Source organism: Balaenoptera musculus, chromosome 2, assembly GCF_009873245.2.
Source record: "Balaenoptera musculus isolate JJ_BM4_2016_0621 chromosome 2, mBalMus1.pri.v3, whole genome shotgun sequence".
Lineage (NCBI taxonomy): Eukaryota > Metazoa > Chordata > Mammalia > Artiodactyla > Balaenopteridae > Balaenoptera > Balaenoptera musculus.
In genome coordinates this window covers 24,968,611-24,995,598 of record NC_045786.1, presented here as the reverse complement: position 1 = coordinate 24,995,598, position 26,988 = coordinate 24,968,611, and the positions used below count along the sequence as shown (strand labels likewise).

At 39.1% G+C, this 26,988-nt stretch overlaps 1 protein-coding gene across 3 annotated transcripts in view; it reads right to left on the bottom strand.

Annotated features, from left to right (window-relative positions):
* The window catches only part of PRKCQ (protein kinase C theta), a 152,307-nt gene that overhangs the window by 53,960 nt on the left and 71,359 nt on the right, over positions 1–26,988 (bottom strand). For all 3 annotated transcript variants that reach the window (XM_036844054.1, XM_036844051.1, XM_036844052.1), the window contains 4 exons: positions 26,297–26,406; positions 25,394–25,511; positions 23,665–23,825; positions 19,904–20,077 (listed from right to left, as the gene is read on the bottom strand). In XM_036844054.1, the coding sequence (XP_036699949.1) occupies positions 19,904–20,077; positions 23,665–23,825; positions 25,394–25,511; positions 26,297–26,406 (563 nt within the window). The remainder of the gene's footprint in view (positions 1–19,903; positions 20,078–23,664; positions 23,826–25,393; positions 25,512–26,296; positions 26,407–26,988) is intronic.

Below are 26,988 nucleotides of genomic sequence, written 5' to 3'. Positions count from 1 at the left end.
CTTGCTCAATGCAGGGTTGCCATAAAGCTTTGATTTATAAAAAATGCAGTATTTGTGAAGTGCAATAAAGCAAGGTATGCCGGTAATAGAAACTAACCCAAATGCTTCTCAAATTCACATGGTCTGAGATAATCCTTGGTAAATAAAAGCTAGTTGAAGTTTGTTGAATTTTAATTAAAACGTGTCTTAAGAATTATTAGCGTTGAAAATAATGCGGATGTACAACTTTACTTGTTTTACTACTCAAATTAGTTCATGTTATCTCTGTTACGACGTTTTCAGCAAGAAAAATAGCTCGGGGGTGATGGTTGACTTTGTCTAATGTCTCACAAAGTTTTTGTGGGTAGTCTAAACATAATTATTGAGAACAAGTGAATTAAATAGATGTAAATGGCATAAAAGGTTTTAGGTAACTTTTAAAATAGTTTCCTCAAAACTTTGTGGTAACCTGAAACAAAGTTTTGCTAAGTTAAATGATGGATAGGCATTAAATATCTAGATAATTTCCAAATAAGATAGAATATTGAAACACTAATTACTGAACACAGGTTTATCTACTTTTGGCTTCCTACGGAGCAACTAAAGATATTTGGGTCTATTAGTAAACACTTTTTTGTGCCATACTGAAATATTTACTATCAGAAAGGATATGTTTCAAAAAATTTTAAAAACTATATTAAGCCACAGAATGCTAACGTAAAACACAGTTTACAGTTGTTTACTTTATTTTCACTAATATTAAGTATTTTTAGGGTTAAACATTCTAATATATACAATTAAAGCTATTGGAAATAAGGTGGATATCTCTGTATGCAAGGAAAGTAGGATGTGTGATTTTGACAAAGGAAGGTATGAGGAATAGAGATGTATTTTTGTTGAGGAAAAAGAAAGTAATTTTGTTCTAAATGGAGAGTGGTTATTTCAGAATGGGAAAAAGGGAAAACATTGGAAAAAACTGTAGAGAGTTGTGGGAAAAAGAATCTTGGGAACTAAATTTTATGCATGGTTAAGCTATCTAAGATTGGAATGAATTTATTTAAGTTAAAAAAAGTTTTAGTAAAAATTAAAATTGGTTTTCTCTTTCTTAAAAGGAAAAGTTCTTTTGCACTATTAGTCTACTTCTGATAAGCTACTGTGAAAGGTTTTGCAAAATAACTTCCTGTGATTCCCATTATCTTTATCAGATCTTTGATTACTTAAAACTGAGTCTTCTCTATTAAAAGAGATAAGATATTTTAAACAATTACTTAACTTTCTATATTTACCTGCGAAGTCTTCAATTTATCCAATGGATAACTACTATTTCACAGTGTTCTATGTCCTATTTGACCAAGTATTTTTAAAACTTTTGATGTTTTTGACAAACTTCCCACAAATCAAATTCTAAATGAAATCTTTTTGACCTCAAACCAACTCTGAGATTTTCCAGAGAGCCCCAGGAACATTTCAAAAGATTAGTTTAACATCTCTCTTTTTATAAGGAGAGAAAACAAACTAGGTTTATTTGTCATGCTAAATTGCATGGGAAGCACTGTCAGAAAGTAACACTAAGCCTCCTGTATGTTGTATTTGTATAGATATATAAGTATTCCCAAAATTGATATGTCCTGGTATAACGTAATCAGCCATACTTCCAGTTATTATTTTAAAATGTGTATCACAGAAATAACTACATTTCCTTATCAAATGAACTCTCATTAGATCTTTAACCATATTCTTTTTTAAGTCTTTGTCATTACAGAGGGTTATTGTTTAACTCAGATGCTTTTGCAAAAGTATTTATTCAAAAGTGCCTCATCTTTGGAGGAGCCTCAAGATGGCAGAAGAGTAAGACGTGGAGATCACCTTCCTCCCCACAAATACATCAGAAATCTACATGTGGAACAACTCCTACAGGACACCTACTGAACGCTGGCAAAAGACCTCAGACCTTCCAAAAGGCAAGAAACTGCCCAAGTACCTGGGTAGGGCAAAAGAAAAAAGAAAAAACAGAGACAAAAGAATAGGGACGGGACCTGCACCAGCAGGAGGGAGCTGTGAAGGAGCAAAGGTTTCCACACACTAGGAAGCCCCTTAGCGGGCAGAGACTGCGGGTGGCAGAGGGGGGAAGCTTCGGAGCCACGGAGGAGAGCGCAGCCACAGGGGTGCGGAGGGCAAAGCGGAGAGATTCCCGCACTTCCCGCACGGAGGCTCGGCGCTGACCAGCACTCACCAGCCCGAGAGGCTTGTCTGCTCACCTGCCGGGGCGGGCAGGGCTGGGAGCTGAGACTCGGGTTTCCGTCGGATCGCAGGGAGAGGACTGGGGTTGGCTGCGTGAACACAGCCTGAAGGGACTAGTGCACCACAGCTAGCCGGGAGGGAGTCCGGGAAAAGGTCTGGAGCTGCCGAAGAGGCAAGAGACTTTTTCTTACCTCTTTGTTTCCTGGTGCGCGAGGAGAGGGGATTCAGAGCGCCGCCTAAACGAGCTCCAGAGACGGGCGCGAGCCACGGCTAACAGCGTGGACCCCAGAGACGGGCGCAAGCCGCGGCTATCAGCGCGGACCCCAGAGACGGGCATGAAACGCTAAGGCTGCTGCTGCAGCCACCAAGAAGCCTGTGTGCAAGCACAGGTCACTCTCCACACCGCCCCTCCCGGGAGCCTGTGCAGCCCACCACTGCCAGGGTCCCGTGATCCAGGGACAACTTCCCCGGGGGAACGCACGGCACGCCTCAGGCTGGTGCAACATGACGCCGGCCTCTGTCGCCGCAGGCTCGCCCCGCATCCGTACCCTTCCCTCCCCCTGGCCTGAGTGAGCCAGAGCCCCCAAATCAGCTGCTCCTCTAACCCCGTCCTGTCTGGGTGAAGAACAGACGCCCTCAGGCGACCTACACACAGAGGCGGGGCCAAATCCAAAGCTGAACCCCAGGAGCTGTGCGAACAAAGAAGAGAAAGGGAAATCTCTCCCAGCAGCCTCAGGAGCAGCAGATTAAATCTCCACAATCAACTTGATGTACCTGCATCTGTTGAATACCTGAATAGACAATGAATCATCCCAAAAAGAGGAGGTGGACTTTGGGAGCAACGATATATATATATTTTTCCCTTTTTCTCTTTTTGTGAGTGTGTATGTGTATGCTTCTGTGTGTGATTTTGTCTGTATAGCTTTGCTTTTACCATTTGTCCTACAGTTCTGTCTGTCCAGTTTTTTTTTTATTACTTAAAAAATTTTTTTCTTCATATTTTTTATTTTAATAACTATTTTATTTTATTTTATCTTCTTTCATTCCTTCTTTCTTTTCTCCCTTCTATTCTGAGCTGTGTGGATGACAGGCTCTTGGTGCTCCAGCCAGGCATCAGGGCTGTGCCTCTGAGGTGGGAGAGCCAAGTTCAGGACACTGGTCCGCAAGAGGCCTCCCAGCTCCATGTAATATCAAATGGCAAAAATCTCACAGATATCTCCATCTCAATGCCAAGACCCAGCTCCACTCAACGACCAGCAAGCTACAGTGCAGGACACCCTATGCCAAACAACTAGCAAGACAGGAACACAACCCCATTAGTAGAGAGGCTGCCTAAAATCATAAGGCCACAGACACCCCAAAACACACGACCAGACATGGATCTGCCCACCAGAATACAGGCACTAGTCCCCTCCACCAGGAAGCCTACACAACCCACTGAACCAACCTTAGCCACTGGGGACAGACACCAAAAACAACGGAAACTACGAACCTGCAGCCTGCGAAAAGGAGACCCCAAACACAGTAAGTTAAGCAAAATGAGAAGACAGAAAAACACACAGCAGATGAAGGAGCAAGGCAAAAACCCACCAGACCTAACAAATGAAGAGGAAATAGGCAGTCTACCTAAAAAAGAATTCAGAATAATGATAGTAAACATGATCCAAAATCTTGGAAATAGAATGGAGAAAATAAATGTTTAACAAGGACGTAGAAGAACTAAAGAGCAAACAAACAGTGATGAGCAACACAATAAATGAAATTAAAAATTCTCTAGAAGGGATCAATAGCAGAATAACTGAGGCAGAAGAACGGATAAGTGACCTGGAAGATAAAATAGTGGAAATAACTACTGCAGAGCAGAATAAAGAAAAAAGAATGAAAAGAATTGAGGACAGTCTCAGAGACCTCTGGGACAACATTAAATGCACCAACATTCGAATTATAGGGGTCCCAGAAGAAGAAGAGAAAAAGAAAGGGACTGAGAAAATATTTGAAGAGATTATAGTTGAAAACTTCCCTAATATGGGAAAGGAAATAGTTAATCAAGTCCAGGAAGCACAGAGAGTCCCATGCAGGATAAGTCCAAGGAGAAACACGCCAAGACACATATTAATCAAACTATCAAAAATTAAATACAAAGAACAAATATTAAAAGCAGCAAGGGAAAAACAACAAATAACACATAAGGGAATCCCTATAAGGTTAAAAGCTGATCTTTCAGCAGCAACTCTACAAGCCAGAAGGAAGTGGCAGGACATATTTAAAGTGATGAAGGAGAAAAACCTACAACCAAGATTACTCTACCCAGCAAGGATCTCATTCAGATTTGACGGGGAAATTAAAACCTTTACAGACAAGCAAAAGCTAAGAGAATTCAGCACCACCAAACCAGCTTTACGACAAATGTACTTCTCTAGGCAGGAAACACAAGAGAAGGAAAAGACCTACAATAATAAACCCAAAACACTTAAGAAAATGGTAATAGGAACATACATATCAATAATTACCTTAACTGTAAATGAATTAAATGCTCCAACCAAAAGACATAGACTGGCTGAATGGATACAAAAACAAGACCCATACATATGCTGTCTACAAGAGACCCACTTCAGACCTAGGGACACATACAGACTGAAAGTGAGGGGATGGAAAAAGATATTCCATGCAAATGGAAATCAAAAGAAAGCTGGAGTAGCAATTCTCATATCAGACAAAATAGACTTTAAAACAAAGACTATTACGAGAGACAAAGAAGGACTCTACATAATGATCAAGGGATCAATCCAAGAAGAAGATATAACAATTGTAAATATTTATGCACCCAACATAGGAGCACCTCAATACATAAGGCAAATGTTAACAGCCATAAAAGGGGAAATCGGCAGTAACACAATCATAGTAGGGGACTTTAACACCCCACTTTCACCAATGGACAGATCATCAAAAATGAAAACAAATAAGGAAACACAAGCTTTAAATGATACATTAAACAAGGTGGACTTAATTGATATTTATAGGACATTCCCTCCAAAAACAACAGAATACACATTCTTCTCAAGTGCTCATGGAACATTCTCCAGGATAGATCATATCTTGGGTCACAAATCAAGCCTTGGTAAATTTAAGAAAATTGAAATCGTATCAAGTATCTTTTCTGACCACAACACTATGAGACTAGGTATCAATTACAGGAAAAAATCTGTAACAAATACAAACACATGGAGGCTAAACAACACACTACTTAATAACCAAGAGATCACTGAAGAAATCAAAGAGGAAATCAAAAAATACCTAGAAACAAATGACAATGAAAACACAATAACCCAAAACCTATGGGATGCAGCAAAAGCAGGGAAGTTTATAGCAGTACAATCCTACCTTAACAAGAAACATCTCAAACAACCTAACCTTACACATAAGCAATTAGAGGAAGAAGCACAAAAAAACCCCAAAGTTAGCAGAAGGAAAGAAATCATAAAGATCAGATCAGAAATAAATGAAAAAGAAATGAAGGAAACAATAGCAAAGATCAATAAAACTAAAAGCTGGTTCTTTGAGAAGATAAACAAAATTGATAAACCATTAGCCAGACTTATCAAGAAAAAAAGGGAGAAGACTCAAATCAATAGAATTAGAAATGAAAAAGGAGAAGTAACAACTGACACTGCAGAAATACAAAGGATCATGAGAGATTACTACAAGCAACTATATGCCAATAAAATGGACAACCTGGAGGAAATGGACAAATTCTTAGAAATGCACAACCTTCCGAGACTGAACCAGGAAGAAATAGAAAATATGAACAGACCAATCACAAGCACTGAAATTGAAACTGTGATTAAAAATCTTCCAACAAACAAAAGCCTAGGACCAGATGGCTTCGCAGGTGAATTCTATCAAACATTTTGAGAAGAGCTAACACCTATCCTTCTCAAACTCTTCCAAAATATAGCAGAGGGAGGAACACTCCCAAACTCATTCTACAAGGCCACCATCACTCTGATACCAAAACCAGACAAAGATGTCACAAAGAAAGAAAACTACAGGCCAATATCACTGATGAACATAGATGCAAAAATCCTCAACAAAATACTAGCAAACAGAACACAACAGCACATTAAAAGGATCACACACTATGATCAAGTGGGGTTTATCCCAGGAATGCAAGGATTCTTCAATATACACAAATCAATCAACGTGATACACCATATTAACAAACTGAAGGAGAAAAACCATATGATCATCTCAATAGATGCAGAGAAAGCTTTCGACAAAATTCAACACTCATTTATGATAAAAACCCTCCAGAAAGTAGGCACAGAGGGAACTTTCCTCAACATAATAAAGGCCATATATGACAAACCCACAGCCAACGTCATCCTCAATGGTGAAAAACTGAAACCATTTCCACTAAGATCAGGAACAAGACAAGGTAGCCCACTCTCACCACTATTATTCAACATAGTTTTGGAAGTTTTAGCCACAGCAATCAGAGAAGAAAAAGAAATAAAAGGAATCCAAATTGGAAAAGAAGTAAAGCTGTCACTGTTTGCAGATGACATGATACTATACATAGAGAATCCTAAAGATGCTACCAGAAAACTACTAGAGCTAATCAATGGATTTGGTAAAGTAGCAGGATACAAAATTAATGCACAGAAATCTCTTGCATTCCTATACACTAATGATGAAAAATCTGAAAGTGAAATTAAGAAAACACTCCCATTTACCATTGCAACAAAAAGAATAAAATATCTAGGAATGAACCTACCTAAGGAGACAAAAGACCTGTATACAGAAAATTATAAGGCACTGATGAAAGAAATTAAAGATGATACAAAGAGATGGAGAGATATACCATGTTCTTGGAGTGGAAGAATCAACATTGTGAAAATGACTCTACTACCCAAAGCAATCTACAGATTCGATGCAATCCCTATCAAACTACCACTGGCATTTTTCACAGAACTAGAACAAAAAATTTCACAATTTGTATGGAAACACAAAAGACCCCGAATAGCCAAAGCAATCTTGAGAAAGAAAAACGGAGCTGGAGGAATCAGGCTCCCTGACTTCAGACTATACTACAAAGCTACAGTAATCAAGACAGTATGGTACTGGCACAAAAACAGAAATATAGATCAATGGAACAGGATAGAAAGCCCAGAGGTAAACCCACACACATATGGTCACCTTATCTTTGATAAAGGAGGCAAGAATATACAGTAAAGACAGCCTGTTCAATAAGTGGTGCTGGGAAAACTGGACAGCTACATGTAAAATAATGAAATTAGAACACTCCCTAACACCATACACAAAAATAAACTCCAAATGGATTAAAGACCTAAATGTAAGGCCAGACACCATCAAACTCTTAGAGGAAAACATAGGCAGAACACTCTATGACATACATCACAGCAAGATCCTTTTGACCCACCTCCTAGAGAAATGGAAATAAAAACAAAAATAAACAAATGGGACCTAATGAAACTTAAAAGCTTTTGCACAGCAAAGGAAACCATAAACAAGACGAAAAGATAACCCTCAGAATGGAAGAAAATATTTGCAAATGAAGCAACTGACAAAGGATTAATCTCCAAAACATACAAGCAACTCATGCAGCTCAATATCAAAAAACCAAACAACCCAATCCAGAAATTGGCAGAAGACCTAAATAGACATTTCTCCAAAGAAGATATACAGATTGCCCACAAACGCGTGAAAGAATGCTCAACATCATTAATTACAGAAATGTAAATCAAAACTACAATGAGATATCATCTCACACTGGTCAGAATGGCCATCATCAAAAAATCTACAAACAATAAATGCTGGAGAGTGTGTGGAGAAAAGGGAACCCTCTTGCACTGTTGGTGGGAATGTAAATTGATACAGCCACTATGGAGAACAGTATGGAGGTTCCTTAAAAAACTAAAAATACAACTACCATACAACCCAGCAATCCCACTACTGGGCATATACCCTGAGAAAACCATAATTCAACAAGAGTCATGTACCAAAATGTTGACTGCAGCTCTATTTACAATAGCCAGGACATGGAAGCAACCTAAGTGTCCATCAACAGATGAATGGATAAAGAAGATGTGGCACATATATACAATGGAATATTACTCAGCCATAAAAGAAACGAAATTGAGATATTTGTAGTGAGGTGGATGGACCTAGAGACTGTCATACAGAGTGAAGTAAGTCAGAAAGAGAAAATCAAATACCGTATTCTAACACATATATATGGAATCTAAAAACAAACAAACAAACAAAAATTGGTCAGAAGAACCTAGGGGCAAGACGGGAATAAAGATGCAGACCTACTAGGGGATGGACTTGAGGATACGGGGAGGGGGAAGGGTAAGCTGGGACAAAGTGAGAGAGTGGCATGGACATATATACACTACCAAACGTAAAATAGATAGCTAGTGGGAAGCAGCCGCATAGCACAGGGAGATCAGCTCGGTGCTTTGTGACCACCTAGAGGGGTGGGATAGGGAGGGTGGGAGGGAGGGAGATGCAAGAGGGAAGAGGTATGCGGACATATGTAAATGTATAAGTGATTCACTTTGTTATAAAGCAGAAACTAACACACCATTGTAAAGCAATTATACTCCAATAAAGATGTTTAAAAAAAAAAAAGGGCCTCATCTTTGAAGAGATTCATGGAGCAAAGTATGGCAAACACAGGTTAATGATAACTTTACATCATAAAACTGAACTGGGTAAAAATTCCCAGAACTAATGGAAAAAACTGGATTCAAGCAGAACAAGAATTAATAACACAGGACTGAATGAACTGAGGAGGATGATTAGAATTTTTAGGACTTCTCATTTGAAATACTGCTGGTACTTTAATGTTTTATTTTTCCAGATTTGAGACTTCTCTTGCGTTATCATGACTTACAATTAGGTAAAGTATACTTTTGTAAACAAAGATGAAACATTTACTTTTTCTCTCTGATTCCTCCAGAATCCAGAAACTCTCCAGTATTCTTTTTATGGAAAAATAGTTATTTACGTAAGTTCAGTGAGAGTCTGTTTTTGTAACAGGACACAACTGGATACACTGGTTATATTACCAAGACCTTGACTGGAACGTTATATGTGAGAGAGATGTGTATAGACTCAGATATGACCAGACAGCTTTAAATAACTAAGGTTGACTTTAGGGAGTCAATAAAGATCCCTTGGAGAAATTGGACTGGTACTCTGGTACCAAGGTTCCTGGGAGCTAACCAGGTGACTAAGAAAGGTAATTTCCTGGTAGGTTCCAGGAAACTCGGTATTTTTTGGACCTCAAGAAGAGAGAAATTCACCCAAAGCTATAGGTATTGCAGGTAAAATCTTACTGTGAGACTTTGGCTTAGCTTAAAGCCTCAGAGGTTTTAAGAGTTCACTCTGAGATTCCTTTCCAGGAAACAGTTTTTAAAAGAGCTTAAATGGTCAGTCACTATTCTTGCTGCACTTATGTAATTAATCAGGCCAAGTTTAATGCAAACAAATTAGGTTTACTGTAATTATCTTTGGTTAAAAAAAATGGTGATGATACAGAGGAAAACTGTATCTTTGTAGATATTAGATTCTAATCCTGGTAATTGTTTTTGAGGTTTTGTTATATACCTGTAAACTGGATTGGATCTTGAATACTTCTAGTTCCCTCAATTAACTGGCTATGACTCTCCAAACGAATGTGTCCAATTTTCTCCCATCCTTCTGATTTGGAGTCACTAAGAACAAAGAGTGCCGTTGCGTCTCCTCGGAAGGGACTCTACCAGATCTTCCTCACTAACCTGATGGCAGCCAACCTGCAGGGACTTGAACCTTGGGTACATGTCTCACAGCTGAAGAAGTCCCCACCTGATGTTGGGTCCTGTACACCCACTGAAGACCTCAAGATCAAATTGAGAAGTAGCCGATGTTGAGGTAGACTGCTGGATAACTAAACTTGACACCCTCTCTTCTTCAGCGTTTACTCTGGCACTGGCCTGGAAAGATAACATCTTCATCCATATCTCCCAGGCCATTGCTTGGGTGGGGGTGGGGGTGGGTATCCTTTTAGATTGCTGGATTTATCATCAAAAACTCTGATCTATCCATGACGTTAGAGACCCTCTGGTCTGTTTCCCTCTCTCTGGTTAATAACCCCAAACTTGGGGAACTTTGTATCCAGGCTTTGTATACAAAGAAAGGGACACAAGGCTAAGGGGATGCAAACCCTTTCTTTGTCAGGGCCCTACTTCACTAAGCCAAGGCAACCTGTTGCACCTGGATTAACACTTCTGAGGAAGTTGAGGCTCAGTTACATAAAAATACTGAACAAGCCACTTGCCTTAAACAGGTGACTCTTTCAATGGGGTCTTTCTTTGACTTATTTGATTTTGATTAGTTTGGGTCTTGAGGCTGAAGAGCACTCTAGGTATTGGGAATTATCCTACTTTTCATAATCATAGTGATCTCCCTGAAATGCTGTATTCTTTCAAAGGCTTTAAATTCATGTTTGCAGCCACTGACCACCAACTAAATGATCTCCCTAAGAGTGGAACTTCAAGAAGGGAATGAAGAGAATGACTGACTTAGAAAATGTGACCCTAAACTCTGTGGCCTGTGAATACCAAAGATTAAGTAAAAAACACCCTGACCTGTGAACACCACACAAAGGATCATCAAAAACCATGAGAACTTCAGAACAGTAGCTGGGAGTGGTGCTAATACCTTAAATTTTGATCACATCTCCCAGTTATGTTGAGGGTCTGATCAAAAGAGGCAAAAGAGGCGGTGTGATTGTTAGAAAAGAGACAACAGTCCCCAAATGGAATCACTTGTGCTAAGCCCATCTACAAACCGGCACTTAATACGTAAGCTAACTGCAATTCCAAACATCCCCAGGAATGTAATCTTAACCAGTCAGTCTGGAACTTCCTGATCAGCACCAGTAAGGACATCCATCTAAGGAAGGTGACCTTGACTGAAACAATCTGCTCTTTCCTTGTCGCTCCCTACTTTCTGCCTATAAAAGTCTTCCATTTCTTACAGGTCCTCAGAGCTCCTTTCTGTTTGCTAGATGGATGCTGCTCAATTCATGAATTGTTGAAAAAAAGATAATTAGATCTCTAAATTTACTCAGTTGAATTTTGTGTTTTCTCTCCAAACCCTCTTATTTTCACCTAGGGTTATCAGAGATAGATCAGAGAAACTTTGCATACTTGAGTTATTGAACTTTTAATCTAGCATAATTAAAAAGAGAGGAAAACTATTTTTCTGTGTTTTTTTCCCCTGTAGGTGAACATTTAGATACTACAGAGATGACATGTCACTAAGACACATGGTATGAATATATAGGAGGCCCATATCTGGACAAAGACATATGGTAAGATTGAATGCTGTTTCCAGCTGAGTGGCCTTAAGGCAAGGTTCATCTTTCTTAGCTTCAGTTTTCTCATAGGTAAAATGAAATAATAATAGCTACTTCATTGGGTTTACAGAATTAAATGAGATAATATATTTAAAGTTCCTAGGAAACTATCTGGCACAAAATAGGCTTCAGTAAACCTAGTTTTAATCATATTTTCTTTATTTTAATATATATGTTGGAGCAGAAGTGGCTGGTTGCCCCCCTTTCTTTCTTAGTAAAAAAAAAAAAAAAAAAATTATTCTGGATGACAATGTGCTTAAGATTCAACTTTCCAGCTTTCCTTACAGCTATAGAAGAGTCAGAGAGAGGTAAGCAGCAATTTTTTGTGGGCCTTTTGGAAAAGCGATTTAAGAAAGAAGACTAAGCTGGCATAGGGTTGTTCTTTCCTCCCTAGAATGTGGCTGTGAGGGCTGGGCTCTAGCAGCTATGTTGGACTGAGGAGTACCCTTGAGAATGGGAACTCAGTACAGTAGATGATGGAACAGGGAGCAGATGGTTCCTGGATCTCTGACACCATGGAACTGTCATACTTGCTTTGAACCATGTATTTAACTCCTTTTATATGAAGAGAAAAACACTTCTATCTCATGTAAGTCATTGTTATTTTCTATCCCTGTTACTAGCAGCCAATGCAATTTCTAATTGACATACATGTTAATTCACATTTAGACAATTCTGAAATTGGGAGATGGCTTCTAGTTTTTAAAATAATTTTGTGTATCAAGAAAATAGGGCATCTAATTATTGATGGTATCTTAAACTCAAGAAAGCAGAATACTATTCTTCCAAGCTAGAACTTGTTTTTTTCTATTTACTACTTAGAATTAGGTAGCAAAAGGAAATAGTTTTCTAATTTAAACCCCATATAGTTTGAGACTTGCCTCTGTTGGGGAAACATAGAACTTAGCAGGTCAACAAGAAACATCTGTTGAATTAATTTAACAGCAACTTTCTAAAGTAATTTATGACATGTATTTTCAAGGTTTTATGATTAATTTGTTTCTAATAGATTTTAATTTGTTAGTGAGTACAGTTAAAAGATTCCTCCCATGGACACACTGATGTACACCTACACAGAAAGCAATTCCTCCTGAAGAACTAAGAGCTGATTGAACAGCTTCTGCACAAGAAATGATAGAGGGACCGAGACCCAGCATCAACAGGAAACACCCCTGACACAGAGATCTGCAGCAGAGAGGGATACCACTGAGAGGCCTGTGCACAGACTTGCCCACCTTGGTGCACAGTGAGAAAAAAAACCCCCCAGCAATTTAAAGGACACTTTAGACCATACTTGAAGGAAATCCATTTACTAACCTTGGAGCATCTGCCAAACACATGGGGAACTGCTGGAACTCTCTCCAGGGTTGGAGGTGCTGTGCATGGATGGGAACACAGTCCAGACACTGTAGCCAGCCTGCCAAGGCCACCGTAGCACGCCCCAGGCCTGCACTAGCTACAGCCATGCTACCAGGGTGGCTTTGGTGTGGTACATATCCTAGGCCACTCTGGCTCATGTTGCTCCAGCCATCCTGCCAGGGTGGCCACAGGACACCCTGCCCAGGGACCCCCCCTCCGCCCCCCCAGGCCCATACCTGTTCCAGTTCCAGCCCCCCTCACCCCTAGGCTGAGCCTGACCCAACCAGCCTGCCAAAGCTGCCCAGCCCACACAGGGGATGCTCCTTACACAAGGCCACCTTTAAAACCAGGAGACGTAGCTGTCTTACCTAATTCATAGAAACAAACCAGAAAGTCAAACAAGATGAGGAGACAGAGGAATATGTTCCAAATGAAAGAACCAGATAAAACCCTGGGAAAAACACCCTAATGAAATAGAGATAAGTAACTTACCTGGATTTAAGAGTTCAAAGTAATGGTCATAAAGATACTCACTGAACTCAAGAGAAGAATAAAGGAACACAATGAGAACTTCAACAATGAGTCAGAAAATATAAGAAAGAACCAATCAGAACTGAAGACTACAATAACAAATGAAAAATACACTACAGGGAATCAACAGCAGATTAGATGATACAGAAGAATGGATCAGCAATCTGGAAGACAGAAGAGTGGAAATCACCCAATCAGAACAGCAAAAAGAAAAAAATTTTTTAAATGATAGTTTGAGGTACCTCTGGCACAACATCAAGCCTACTAACATTCACATTATAGGGGTCCCAGGAGGAGAAAAGAAAAGGGCTGAAAGCTTCCCTAACTTGGAGAAGAAAACAGATATCCAGGCCCAGGAAGAAGAGTCCAAAACAAGATGAACCCAAAGAGATACACCCCAATACACATTGCAATGAAAATGGCAAAAATTAAAGATAAGAATATTAAAAGCAGCAAGAGGAAAGCAACTAGTCACCTACAAGTGAACCCTTATAAGACTGTCAGCTGACTTTTCATCAAAAACTTTGCAGGCCAGAGGCAGTGGCATGATAAAGTGCTGAAAGGAAAGAACTTAAAAGGAAAAAAACTTATAACCAAGAATACTCTACCTGGCAAAGTTATCATTCAGAATTGAAGACAAGATCAAGAGTTTCCCAGACAAGTGAAAACTAACGTAGTTCATCACCGCTAAACTGGCCTTAAAGAAGACCCTTTAACATTTTTTGTAAGTGAAACGAAAAGGCCATAAACAGAAATAGGAAAATATATGAAAGAAAAAATCTCACTGGTAAAGGCAAATATATAGGAAAGGCTGTGGATCAGCCACTTAAACTAGTATGAAGGCTAAAAGACAAAAGTAGTAAAATCAACTATAACTACAATAGAAGTGAAGGGATACACAAAAAGATGTAAAATATGACATAAAAACCAAAATGTTGGAGAGGGGAGTATGAATGTAGTGCTTTTAGAATGCGTTCTAACTTAAGTGACTTTGAGCTTTAAATAAACTCATATACATATATGAGAGAGAGAGAGAGATGAACTTCATGGTAGCTGCAAATCAAAAACCTATGATGTACAAAAAATAAAGAGAAAGGAACACAAACATCACACTAGAGAAAATGATTAAACCACAAGGAAAGAGGCAAAGAGAATAAGAAAGGAACAGAGAAGAGATACAAAAACAACCAGAAAACAAATTAACAAAATGGCATTAAGTATATATCTATCAATAATCACTTTAAATGTAAATGGACTAAATGCTCCAATCAAAAGACACACAGTGGCTGAATGGATTAAAAACAAAAAACAAGACCCAACTATATGCTGCCTCCAAGAGACTCACTTCAGACCTAAAGACACACACAGAGTGAAAGTAAAGGGATAGAAAAAGATACTCCATGCAAATGGAAATGAAAAGAAAGCTGGGGTAGCAATATTCATAGCCAAAAAAATAGACTTTAAAACAATACTGCAACAAATGACCAAGGACATTACATAATAATAAAGGGGTCAATCCAAGAACAGGATTTAACATTTGTAAATATTTATGCACCCAACATAGAAGGACCTAAATATTAACAGACATAAAGGGAGAAATTGAAAGTAATACAATAATAATAGGGGACTTTAATGCCACTTTCAACAATGGATAGATCATCCAACCAGAAAAATCAATAAAGAAACACTGGCCTTAAATGACATACAGAACATTCCATCCAAAAACAGAATACAGATTCTTTTCAAGTGCACATGGAACATTCTCCAGGTAGGTTATGTTAGGCCACCAAACAAGTCTCAATAAATTTAACAAGACTGATATCATACCAAGCATCTTTTCTGACCACAATGGTATGAAACTAGAAATCAAAAGAAGAAAATTGCAAAAAACACAAACAAATGGAGGCTAAACAACATACTACTAAATAACCAATGGGTCACTGAAGAAATCAAAGAGGAAATAAAAAATACCTTGAGACAAATGAAAATGCAACTTTCCAAAATGTATGGGACACAGCAAAAGCAGTTCTAAGAGGAAAGTTCATAGAAATACAGGCCTACCTCAAGAAATAAAAATCTCAAACAATCGAACTTGACACCTAAAAGAACTATAAAAAGAAGAAACAAAGCCCGAAGTTAATAGGAGGGAAATAATTAAGATCAGAGTGGAAATAAATGAAATGGAGACAAAAATAACAGTAGAAATGATCACTTAAACTTAAAGCTGGTTCTTTGAAAAGATAATGAAAACTGATAAACCTTTAGCCACACTCATCAAGAAAAAAAGATGGCCCAGATAAAATCAGAAATGAAAGAGAAGTTATAACTGACACCACAGAAATACAAAGAATCATAAGAGGCAACTATAAACAATTATATGCCAACAAATTGCACAACCTAAAAGAAATGGATAAATTCCTAGTAACATTCAATCTTTCAAAACTGAATCAGGAAGAAATAGAAAATCTAACAGACTGATAATCAGTAATGAAATTGAATAAGTAGGAAAAAAAAAAAAACTCCCAACAAACAAAAGTCCAGAACAAGATTGCTTCACAGAGGAATTCTACTAAATATATAAAAAGAGTTAATACCTATCCTTCTCAAAATATTCCAAAAAAATTAAAGAGGAAGGAATACTTTTGAACTCATTCTATGAGATCAGCATTACCATGATGCTAAAACTAGACAAAGACACCACACAAAAATTACAGGCCAATATCCCAGATGAATACAGATGTAAAAATCCTCAACAAAATATAAACAAACCAAATTGAACAATATATTAGGAGAGTCATACACCATGATCAAGTGGGATTTATCCCAGAGATGCAAGGATGGTTCAATATCTACCAATCAGTCAACATGATACACCATATTAACAAAACGAAGGACAAAATCCATATCATCTCAATAGATACAGAAAAAGCATCTGAAAAAATTTAACATCCATTCATGATAAAAACTCTTATCAAAGTGGGTATAGAAGGCATACACTTCAACATATTTAGTGAAGGCCATATATGACAAACCCAAAGCTAACAACTTATTCCACAGTGAAGAGCTGAAAGCTTTTCTTCCAATATCAGGAAAAAGACAAGGATGCCAACTCTCACCACTTATATTCAAGATAGTATTGGAAGTCCTAGCCATAGCAATCAGACAAGAAAACGAAAGATATCCAAATTGGAAAGGAGAAAGTAAAACTGTCACTATTTGCAGATGACATGATACTACACATAGAAAACCATAAAGATACCGTGAAAAAACTAATATTAGAGCTTATAAATAAAGTTGCAGGATACAAAATTTATATGCAGAAATGTGTTGCATTTCTGTATACTGTGTAAAGAGAAGGTAAGAAAACAATCCCATTTACAGTTGCATCAAAAAAGAATAAAATACCTAGGAATTAATTTAACTAAAGACATGAAAGACCTGTAGTCTGAAAACTAAAAGATACTGATGTAGAAGATTCAAGATGATACAAAGAAATGTGGAAAGATATCCTGTGTTCATGGATTAGAATACTTAATATTGTTAAAATGTCCATACTACGGAAAACAATCTACAGATTTAATGCAATACCTATCACAATACCCATGGCATTTTTCACAGAATTAGAACAAATAATCCTAAAATTTGTATGGAACCACAAAAGACCCCAAAGAGCCAAAGCAATCTTTGCTTTGTTAAGCAAGTCACATATGCTTGCAATCCTCGTTGTTAAGTTAAACCAAATTCTAAAAAATAAGCAAGCAGACAAAATAATCCAGAAGTAAGGCCCTTTCCCAACTGACTACATTAAAAAATTACCCAGAGGAAATCATGATTCAAATCGATTGCTGCTGTTTACACTCACTTGTGGCATTTGGTTATTTTGTTTGCCATACAAGGTTTGAAGAAGAAATCAGTACTATTAAGTATAAAATAAGTTACAAGGATATATTGTACAACACAGGGAATCTAGCCAATGTTTTATAATAACTATAAATGGAGTATAACCTTTAAAAATTATGAATCACTATATTGTACACCTATAACATAATGTACAGCAACTATACTTCAATAAAAAGTGAATAAAATTTAAAAATCAGGACATCTCAAATCAGGGTCCTTCAGAAAGTATAATGTAAGCTTCGCCTCTCCCCGCCCCGCCCCCACCCCACATCTCTTATTTCTAAAAGGACTCAATTCCTTGAAATCTAAGTAGTGAGACAGTCATTTTTACATTTGATATGTACATTCTCTGACACTTTTTCTCATGCATTTACTTTTCTGGTTTTGGTAAATCATTACATAGGCTTGGAATCTTAAGAGCATTTCCTGTAACAGGGAAAGAAGCAAACTCTGCCTGAGGCTCTAACTGACAATCAGAGAAGGAAACATACCTATTTTCTGCAAAGTGGGATTCATAACAGCCTTCCCTACACGGTACAAAAACAATCATACAAACAAATATATAAAAACAGCAGGGAAAGGTGCCGAGTGAAACTTGATTACATAATGCCCCTAGAAGCCTGGTCTGAGGTGTATTTAGTATTTTGATAAAAGTCCCACAATATTTCAAGAGGAAAAATGAGATTGTAAGTAACCCCTAGGGTGCACAGCAAATCTAGAACAGACCGGGAGAGTGGGACAGAGTTCCTTACTTTGTCTTCCGGTAAAATATCTGCACCATCCCAGACCAACAGATATTTATGATCTCTCCAGGAGGAAATTTCTAGCAGGAAATCTTTCTAACCCTCATTATCAGAAATTCCAAACTCCTTCCTGCTGTAAAACATAAGCCTACTTTTAAACAGCTTATCATAATCCCTTTATTCCTTCATGCCTTCTTATAGCCCCTACACCTCTGCTGTCCAAGACCCTTTCTGCCTATTCTAATTTCTATTCAAATTCTAACTTCTAGTTTTCTCAGCTCTGGTGCTTAGAGTCTGCATTCTGCAATTAATATTACCACTGTTAGAAGTGTCATTCTTGCCTCTTTAATTTTTTATAGTATGAAATTCTCCAGGTCAGGAACTGTATTAGTTCTATATCCTTCACAATGCTTTGAATACAGTATATGATCATTGAGTGCTTTTTCATAGTCTGGTTTCTCTTTTTTTAGCTAAGTATATTTATTCATTTATTCCCTAATTAAACACTTGTTGAGAATCTACTGGGAGCTGGAGAAATGGTGATGAAATCCCTAGTGACCATCCACATTTTCTGGCTGAGTCCCAGTTTCCCCACTAACACCTTCTGTGGCTGGAGGCATCTTGAGGTCCTCGGTTACTTGTCCTAAGGTAGGACATTATCATCAAGGCTTGAAACAGAACAAGAGAAAAACTCCTCACGTTCTTTGGACCTTAACCACACGGCTCCACACGGGTCTGCTTATTATTCTAGGTTACATACATAGGGACAGGGTCAAGTAGGATAGAAAAATAAAGAGAGAAGATCATTATGTTTGTGCAGGAAGACTGACCTACAGGGATGTTCATTTCAGTGTTATTCAAATCAGAACAAAGAAGTAGCCTAATTAGATAAATTGTAGAAGAATATCCACAGATGTGAGGAAATGTAGAGAGTGTTGAAAATGCAAGTTACAGAACAGGAGGTATTTACAGTAGGTCATTATTTTTACCTTTAAAAATCTAATGGGGGAAAAATCTAGAAGGATAAACTTAGAAGTATTAACGGTGAGTATACCCAAGTGATGGGATTACATATGATTTTCTTCTCTGAGCATATAAGCACTCTCCAAATTTTCTAAAATGATCTCTGAGCATATAAGCACTTTCCAAATTTTCTAAAATGAGTCAAAACAGAAATTCTTTTTTTAAATTTTAGGGAAAAAGGAGATCAGGAGGAGAATTCTCCCAGAACAGAATAGACACTTCTGACAAAATTCACCCTTTTACCACAATGCTCAGGGCCTCACTGATGAAGCCCGCTCTGAAGGATGATCTTCTACTGGCCTTATAAAGGAAAACAACACTGCACACACGTTTTGATCTATTTTTCCAAATTTCATCTCTTCAAATACACGTATGGTAGATGAATAAACAGATGTCACTTTTTCCCTCTCACAAAGCACTGCTTTGTTAAGCAAGTCACGTACTGCTTATAAAAGTTAAACCAAATTCTAAAAAACAAATGAATCCAGAAGTAAGGCCCTTTCCCAATCAACTACATTAAAAAATTCTAAGTAATTTTTCAATGGTGTTTAGAGCAGAAGAAACTTATTTGGATGGATGGAAGGTGGATTCAAAGGTAAAGAAGAAATATACGAAGAGAGTACCCCATGTCTCCAAACGAGGGCTGCCAGGAGCACCCAGATTTACTGGGGTGAGAGGTAGAGATGAAGGATAGCCTTACCTTCGTCTGGAACGTGCAGAACATGTGCGTTAAGAACGGATGCTCCCAGGCCAAGGAGAGAACTCTCTTCTCTACCATCGTACACTCCACATCGTCGTCCATCAAAACCACATCTTTCTTTAAGGCTTTTATTGCGAAAAATTGATTGCTTTTCTTGAACTCTGCTAGGAAGACCTAGAGGGAAGGGGAAGACACTTTATTTTAGAATTTGGATTCACGCTCATTAAAGAAGAGTCATGAAGTCCTGAGAGAGATGTATTGGGTGAGAAAAGACTACGCCTCCAATCCTCCTCCACCCCCTTTATGGAGACAAATAGAGCTTCACAGGTGTGGGATGATACGGAACGGTTTCATCCTCTCTCTACCTTTCAAAGGGTTTCACAAAACTACGGTTCAATGGGATGGGTTATTCTCAGCCCCTGAAAAATTCTATTTAAAAAAGTGTGCCCTGTCTACCCAGGGACCTGAGTAAGTTTATTAAAAAAATTCAGAGGCAAATATGTATTGAAGGAAGCAGCAGCAAGTAGTGGAAGGAAGACTTGATTGTTCTTGAAATATCACTGAAAATGAGCATAAAACCTTACTCTAAGTTTTACCCACTTTTTCAAGGCAAAAAAAGAATATGTGAGGAATTGAGCTTTCCTGATGTGCTTAAAGAATGCACAGCATTTCCTCTGATGGCACAGACACTAGTATTATCTTCAAGACCTACTATGTGTCAGACATTCTGCTATGTGCTTTACATGTGCTATCTAATTTTAGTATCTATTTAATTCTTAGCTCAGAACACTCTGCAACACAGATAGATAGTAATAATTAAAAAAAACTAGGCTCAAAGGGTAACTTTCTCAAATTCATAGAGCTACTCAGTGGGAAATCTGACTCCAAAGTTTACTTTTTCCACTTGATTTCATGAATCTTATAAGAAAGGACACCAGATGGCATGTAATGGAGCGTTTCAGCAACTTTCACTTTTGCAAATGATGCAGCCACAGACAATTGACAGGAGTGAGGACATGGCATTTGGAGACAGAAAACCCCAGCTCAGGCCTCATTTCACAGATAGATACTTACTAGCTGTGGGAATGTGGGCAAACAAATTAACCTCCCTGGGCTGCTTCAGTTCCCGAATGTGTAAAAGCAGTAACTATCAACACACTGCTGACTTACAGGACTGTTGTGAAAATCAAATACCAGGTGGGAAAGTGATTTGTGAACTGTAAAATGCTTTCTAAATGACAGTTACTGGAATCTAAAAAACAAAACAAATGGATGTCTATAACAAAACAGAAAGTGACTCACAGATATAGAGAACAAACTAGTGGTTACCAGCGGGAAGAGGGGAAGGGGGAGGGGCAATATAGGGGTATAGGATTAAGAGATACAAACTACTATGCATAAAATAAGTAAGCAACAGGGATATATTGTACAGCACAGGGAAATACAGCCATTATTTTGTAATAACTTTAAATGGAGTATAATCTATAAAACTATTGAATCATTATGTTATACATCTGACACTAATATTGTAAATCAACTATACTTAAAAGAAAAAACACTTGCCATTTGCTTCTTTTAGTGACTTTTAGGGAATGTTGACATTAATGATGTTACACCAATAGTGAAAATGCACGTGTCTATGTTTAAAATAATACAGCGCAGACACATAGCTTTGGGGTAGCTGGCTTGATAGAGGGGGTAGAGCTTAGATGAGAATTCAGGCAAATGAATGACGTACATACATATCCCCAGAAAACATGCAATTTGTTCTCCTGGGCCTAAAATCGATGGAGAACCAGAATATAGAGGCTACCATTTTGATGAGGAACCATACTTCCTATATAGAGTGAAAAGAAAGAAGAAAAACAAGTTTCAGAGTATTCTTAGTGTTGGAAGAAAATGAAACACGGCTGCCCCGTTTTGCTCTGGTGCTTCATCCCCCTCTCCTTGGGCCCCACGGTGCAGTCCCCTCAGAGTGCAGGGATCCGGGGTCCTGATGGTGAGGAGCTTACTGCTTTGGACACAGAGCAGAGGATACCTAAAGCTCTCAGCTGTCCCCTGCGTTATTTACTAAGGCATATAGGTTTAACTTAATGTCTTCTTAACCTTGTTGAAAAGTAAAATCCACATGGCAACAAAGAAAAACTTTTCTTTAACAATTAAAAGTCCTCTTTTGGTAATTGCTTCTTTCAATAAAACATCCCCAAACCAGCCATAAACTAAGAAGCTGAAAAAAAAAGCAATTTCCATCTCTATAATGTGCTTTCAGTTTTTGGAAACAGGTTATAACTGCACATTAATTGATGCTAAATTTTAATGAAGACTGGCTGTAAAATTGCCTATTACACTCAGATTAACACCAGACGAGCCTGCTATGGTTCATGTTATTGTGGAAACAAAATAAACGAATTAATGGATATCAGCTACAGTTTGTAGGGCAGAGTGGATTTTGCCAAAGGCAATGCCTTCGTATTATATAGAAACCCCAACTGCAGCACAGTGTCATTCAGCTACGGCAATACCCAGTTACATGATTATTAAATAAACTGGGTAAGTTTTGCAGCCAAAGTCTAGCGAGCAGGTGCTGAGCATAATGCTGGTCTTGGTTGCACAAATTCATGGAACAATAGTCTTTGGCTAAAACTTTCCGAGACGTTGCATCCAATATAAATATAAAACAACTGAGAGTTCCATTAATACATGCGATATCCTTAATATCCAAAATAACCTAAAAGCCTATATTCCATGACATCCCTCTTTACAATCACTGGCTTGAAAATCTCCTCTTGTCACTGATAGTTGATTATAATTTCTTCCATTATGTCTCCTTCCTCCTCTCCTTGCCCTCTGTGACTGACTAATGGCCCATAACCTGAGTGAGTGGCAGGAAGAATTTAGAGGAGGGACTTCCTCTGTGGAACTTTTCCTAAGACGCTCAAGCTAGGGCCGTGTTCTGGGCTGAATTGTGTCCCTTCCAAATAATTCATATGTTGGAGTCCTAAACCCCAGCAGCTCAGAGTGTGACCATATTTGGAGACAGGGTGCTTACAGAGGTAATTATGTTCAAATGAGGTCATTAGGGTGGGTCCTAATCCAATATGATTGGTGTCCTTATAAGCAGAGGGGGTTAGGACACAGACATGCACACAGGAATGGCCATGTGAGGACAAAGGGAGAAGACAGCGTCGACACCCAGGAGAGAGGCCTCAGGAGAAACAGCCCTGTCCACACCTTGATCTTGGACTTCCAGCCTCTAGAACTGGAAGAAATAAATTTCTGTTGTTGAAGTCTCCCCATCTGTGGTATTTTGTTACAGTAGTCCTAGCAAACTAAAACAAGGCTGAGGACATTTGGTAGAGAAGAAATCATACAGAAGGTAAAACCACACTCCAGGTTTGAGAAAGGAACAAAACAACAACAAAAAAACCACCAATGAAACAAAAATATCTGTGAAACAGGAACTGGCTGAGGCACCTTCTCATTTCTTTGGTGTCCAAAGATATCGAACACACAAGCTCATGGGCTTGAATCGCTGTTCCGAGGAAGCAGAGGCTGCTATTCCCCAGAGCTCCCCAGGTCCCTATTTATTCGGATGTCTCTCTGCCCTCTAAAATATATCACATCACATGACAGTTCCTGACCAGGAATGCGCTCTCTGCACACCCATGCGTGGTTCAGTTCCACCAGTTCAGCTCCACTGGCCAGATTTGCTCTTCAATTTCTGGAAGTTGGGCCACAGAATTCTACATACAATATCATACCTTGCCAAAACTTCCTTTCCCCAACATTTTGTGCAAGGTAAAATCCTCGATTTTTAATTTCATATGTAGAGATGGTCTTTCTACGTTAAGTTCAGGTTCTGGACGATGGCCTACTTTCTCCATCTCATCCAAGGGAGACTCCCAGGAGATCCCCTGAGGCTCTGAAAATGGCAAATCAGTGGTTAAAAGGAAATAAGGAACAGCGGAAGGTCGTTCTAGCTACTCTGAGAACACGCTTTCTTTTCCACATCCCATTCTGAAGCTCCATTCACAACGATGCAGAAAGGGGTTCCTGCAGGGCAAAAGCAGCACCTCCTGCCTGGGAGCCTGGCATCTGGGGGGCGGACTGTGTCTCTTTATGCAACAGACTGGGAAAAACGTCAAGTTAAGAAACACTCCAATCAGCAAAAGACCATCTATGCAACAGGAATGAGCACTTTCCATAATGCCGAATCACGGACAAATAGGGATTTTAACCAAATTGGAGGAAAAATGATTCTCCGTTGCTTGCGTGGCTTACAGGCACAGTGGCGTCAATTTCTGTGACCGACCGTGTAGGGACGAAGAAATGGATAGCAGATCGTTAAAGATCTGAAATGCATCATTCGCCACAGTCTTTGAGTCAAGATGTTACCTACCTTGATCATGTCTGAGACACATGGTCTACTCCTCTGCCCGGAGACCCTTCCCAAATCTAATCCAAACCCTTCTTTAAAAAATTTTCAGCACAATTTATTCCTCACCCCCTGCCAGAGAAGGTGTAGAAAAACTTTTCTGGAGCCTTCCTCTGACCCCCTTATAACATTTCTTTTTTTTAAAATTGAAATACACTGACATATCACATTGTGCTAATTTAAGGTGCATAACACGTTGATTGACACATTCATCTACTGTGATATCACTAGATAGTTAGCACCTGTATCACATCACATAGTTATCATGTCTTTTTTTGTGGTTGGAATAATGACATTTATTTTCCAATCTCTAGGTTTATCTTTCATATTCTAAGTCCAAGGAAAATAAGTATTTTATAATGTATGCTGAAACTATTCAGAATCACATGGTCATATCCTCTCATGAAGGACCTTCAAACAGGAGGCTGGATAAACTTCCATAACATCAAAATTGTTAAGGACGTTAGGCTATTCTTCCCTTTCTAATCTTTTTTTTTTTTTTTGAGTTTATTTATTTTATACAGCAGGTTCTTATTAGTTATCTATTTCATACATATCAGTGTATAGATGTCAATCCCAATCTCCCAGTGCATCCCACCATGCCCCCACTTTCCCCCCTTGGTGTCCATAATCCCCTTTCTAATCTTAAACTTTCCAGAAAAGTCTCAAAGGTGCAGAATAAGATGGTCTGTGGTATTCCTACCATAGAGCTCTATGGAGGATTTATTTCTGTAAAACTGTTTAACCACGGCAGGGAGTAACGTTCTAAAATTCTAAGGAAAAGTTTGCAATTGTTTCCTCCAGAGATGCCGCATTTTCTTCTCCCACCTCAACCTCTCACCACCACCACCTGCTTATGAAGGTTTTCTAGCGGGGTATATTTTGGTTTTACAATACTTCTAAGAAGTAGGAGACTCTTTGTTGGCGGCTAGGTCTGTAATCTCTAACTAGAAAAGAATCATTTATCAGGCCAGGTACGTGGAGAATTAAATCCAGAGGACTCAGGTTAATCAAGATGAATTACTGACGATTCTACAGTGGATCAGGATACCTACCTTTTTTCCCCGGTGCTGGTCCATACGGCAGCTTTGCTTCACCTTTTATGGAGCATGGGAGACCAATTTCAACTGGACCTTCTCTGAAGATGTGTTCAGAGTCTCTTAAGCAGCGAGCCTGGGTTACAAACAAAGAGTCAGACTACCCACCTACCCACCCACCATTAACGGGACAGTGCAGCCTGCTGTCCATGGGCATGAAAGCCATTTCAGATCCCTAAATGTGTAGGATAACCGAATCTCTCCCTCCCCTCGGCACTCTCTTAGGGATCCCATATCCTGTGGATGTCTATCATATTTTACGTACCAGCAGAACGTATTCGCTTCCTGCATACTTTTCTGGGGGCTAACTGGTTTATCCCATGCTATCCACATTATTTGGTCACAAAAAAGAATCATTTCCATCCAAGCCAATGGATGGAAAAATAGCTTACGTGGGCAATGCCAAGTCTTAAAGAGGGTTTGTCCTTGGATGTGAGGATTCGGCATGCTAGTAAGTAGCAAGGCAAAAGTTGCCTTGGACTCAGTGTTTTGAAGGCATCCTAGGGATGATTCTAGCAAATAAATGTTTTTTTCCCCAGGTTATTATATAGTTGTCATACATAGGTATAAAGCTGGCAATGAATCCTCAATAATTTTAATGAATTTATTTGTTTCTGCCCCTGCTCATTCCATGAAGAATTTAAGATCTTATAAAGATCCACACAATCCAAATGCATTAAATAAATAAGTATCTCAAACGGGGGATGTGGACATGAAGATGAAAGTCAGTGTCAAGGCAAGTACTCAGAAACAGAGTACACGTTGCCCTGTAGAGTTGCTACAGATCACCGAGCGAAGGGACTGGAATAGTCCTAGTTGAGCTGAAATTGTGGGAACTTGTCCCCTAAAAGCCATTCCTACCTGTTGAGTGCTCTCGATCATTGCCAGTGCTTCAGCCATTAGCTTCTGGTTTATGCCACAAAGGTTGGCGACCTTTGTCTGGCATCTGTGATGTACGTTCATGCCACATGCTGAAAGGCAGAAAGCGACACCTTGAGCAAGGGCAACAGAACCGACTTCCATGGACTTTGCACGTGATCTGTTTTAGGTGCATGTATGTCCAAGGAATCACTGGCAAATCCCCGGTGCCATCTTCCCAGCAGAGGGAGACACTGAAAGCAAACAGACTAGGGCAGTGCTTTTATGATGCCACCGCACATTCACCTCCGATTCCCTGAGACCTTCACGCACACACCAGATGCACCTCAGCATGCTGCTGGGAAGTGACTCCCGTTCAAGGCGGAACCAGAGCCTGTGGATGGGGAGGAAGCCTGCTCCCAGAATGCATTTCCACTGTGCCATCGCTGAGAGTGAAAAAACTGAGGTTGGCTCTTATTCCAGGGATGATCCCAGCAAATTAGTCGGTGGTAACGTGGAATGCTGAGTGGAAGGTCATTCACTGCCACTTAGATGCTTAGGGAGTCCAAGCATCCCCTTTCCCACGTGGGCTACGAGAGGCTTCTCCACCCTCTAGGCTGAAGCCTAGGGTACAACCTCAGTCGAAATGGAAATTGAGACGGTGGGGTGGTCTGTGCATATGTGAGAGGCGGGGG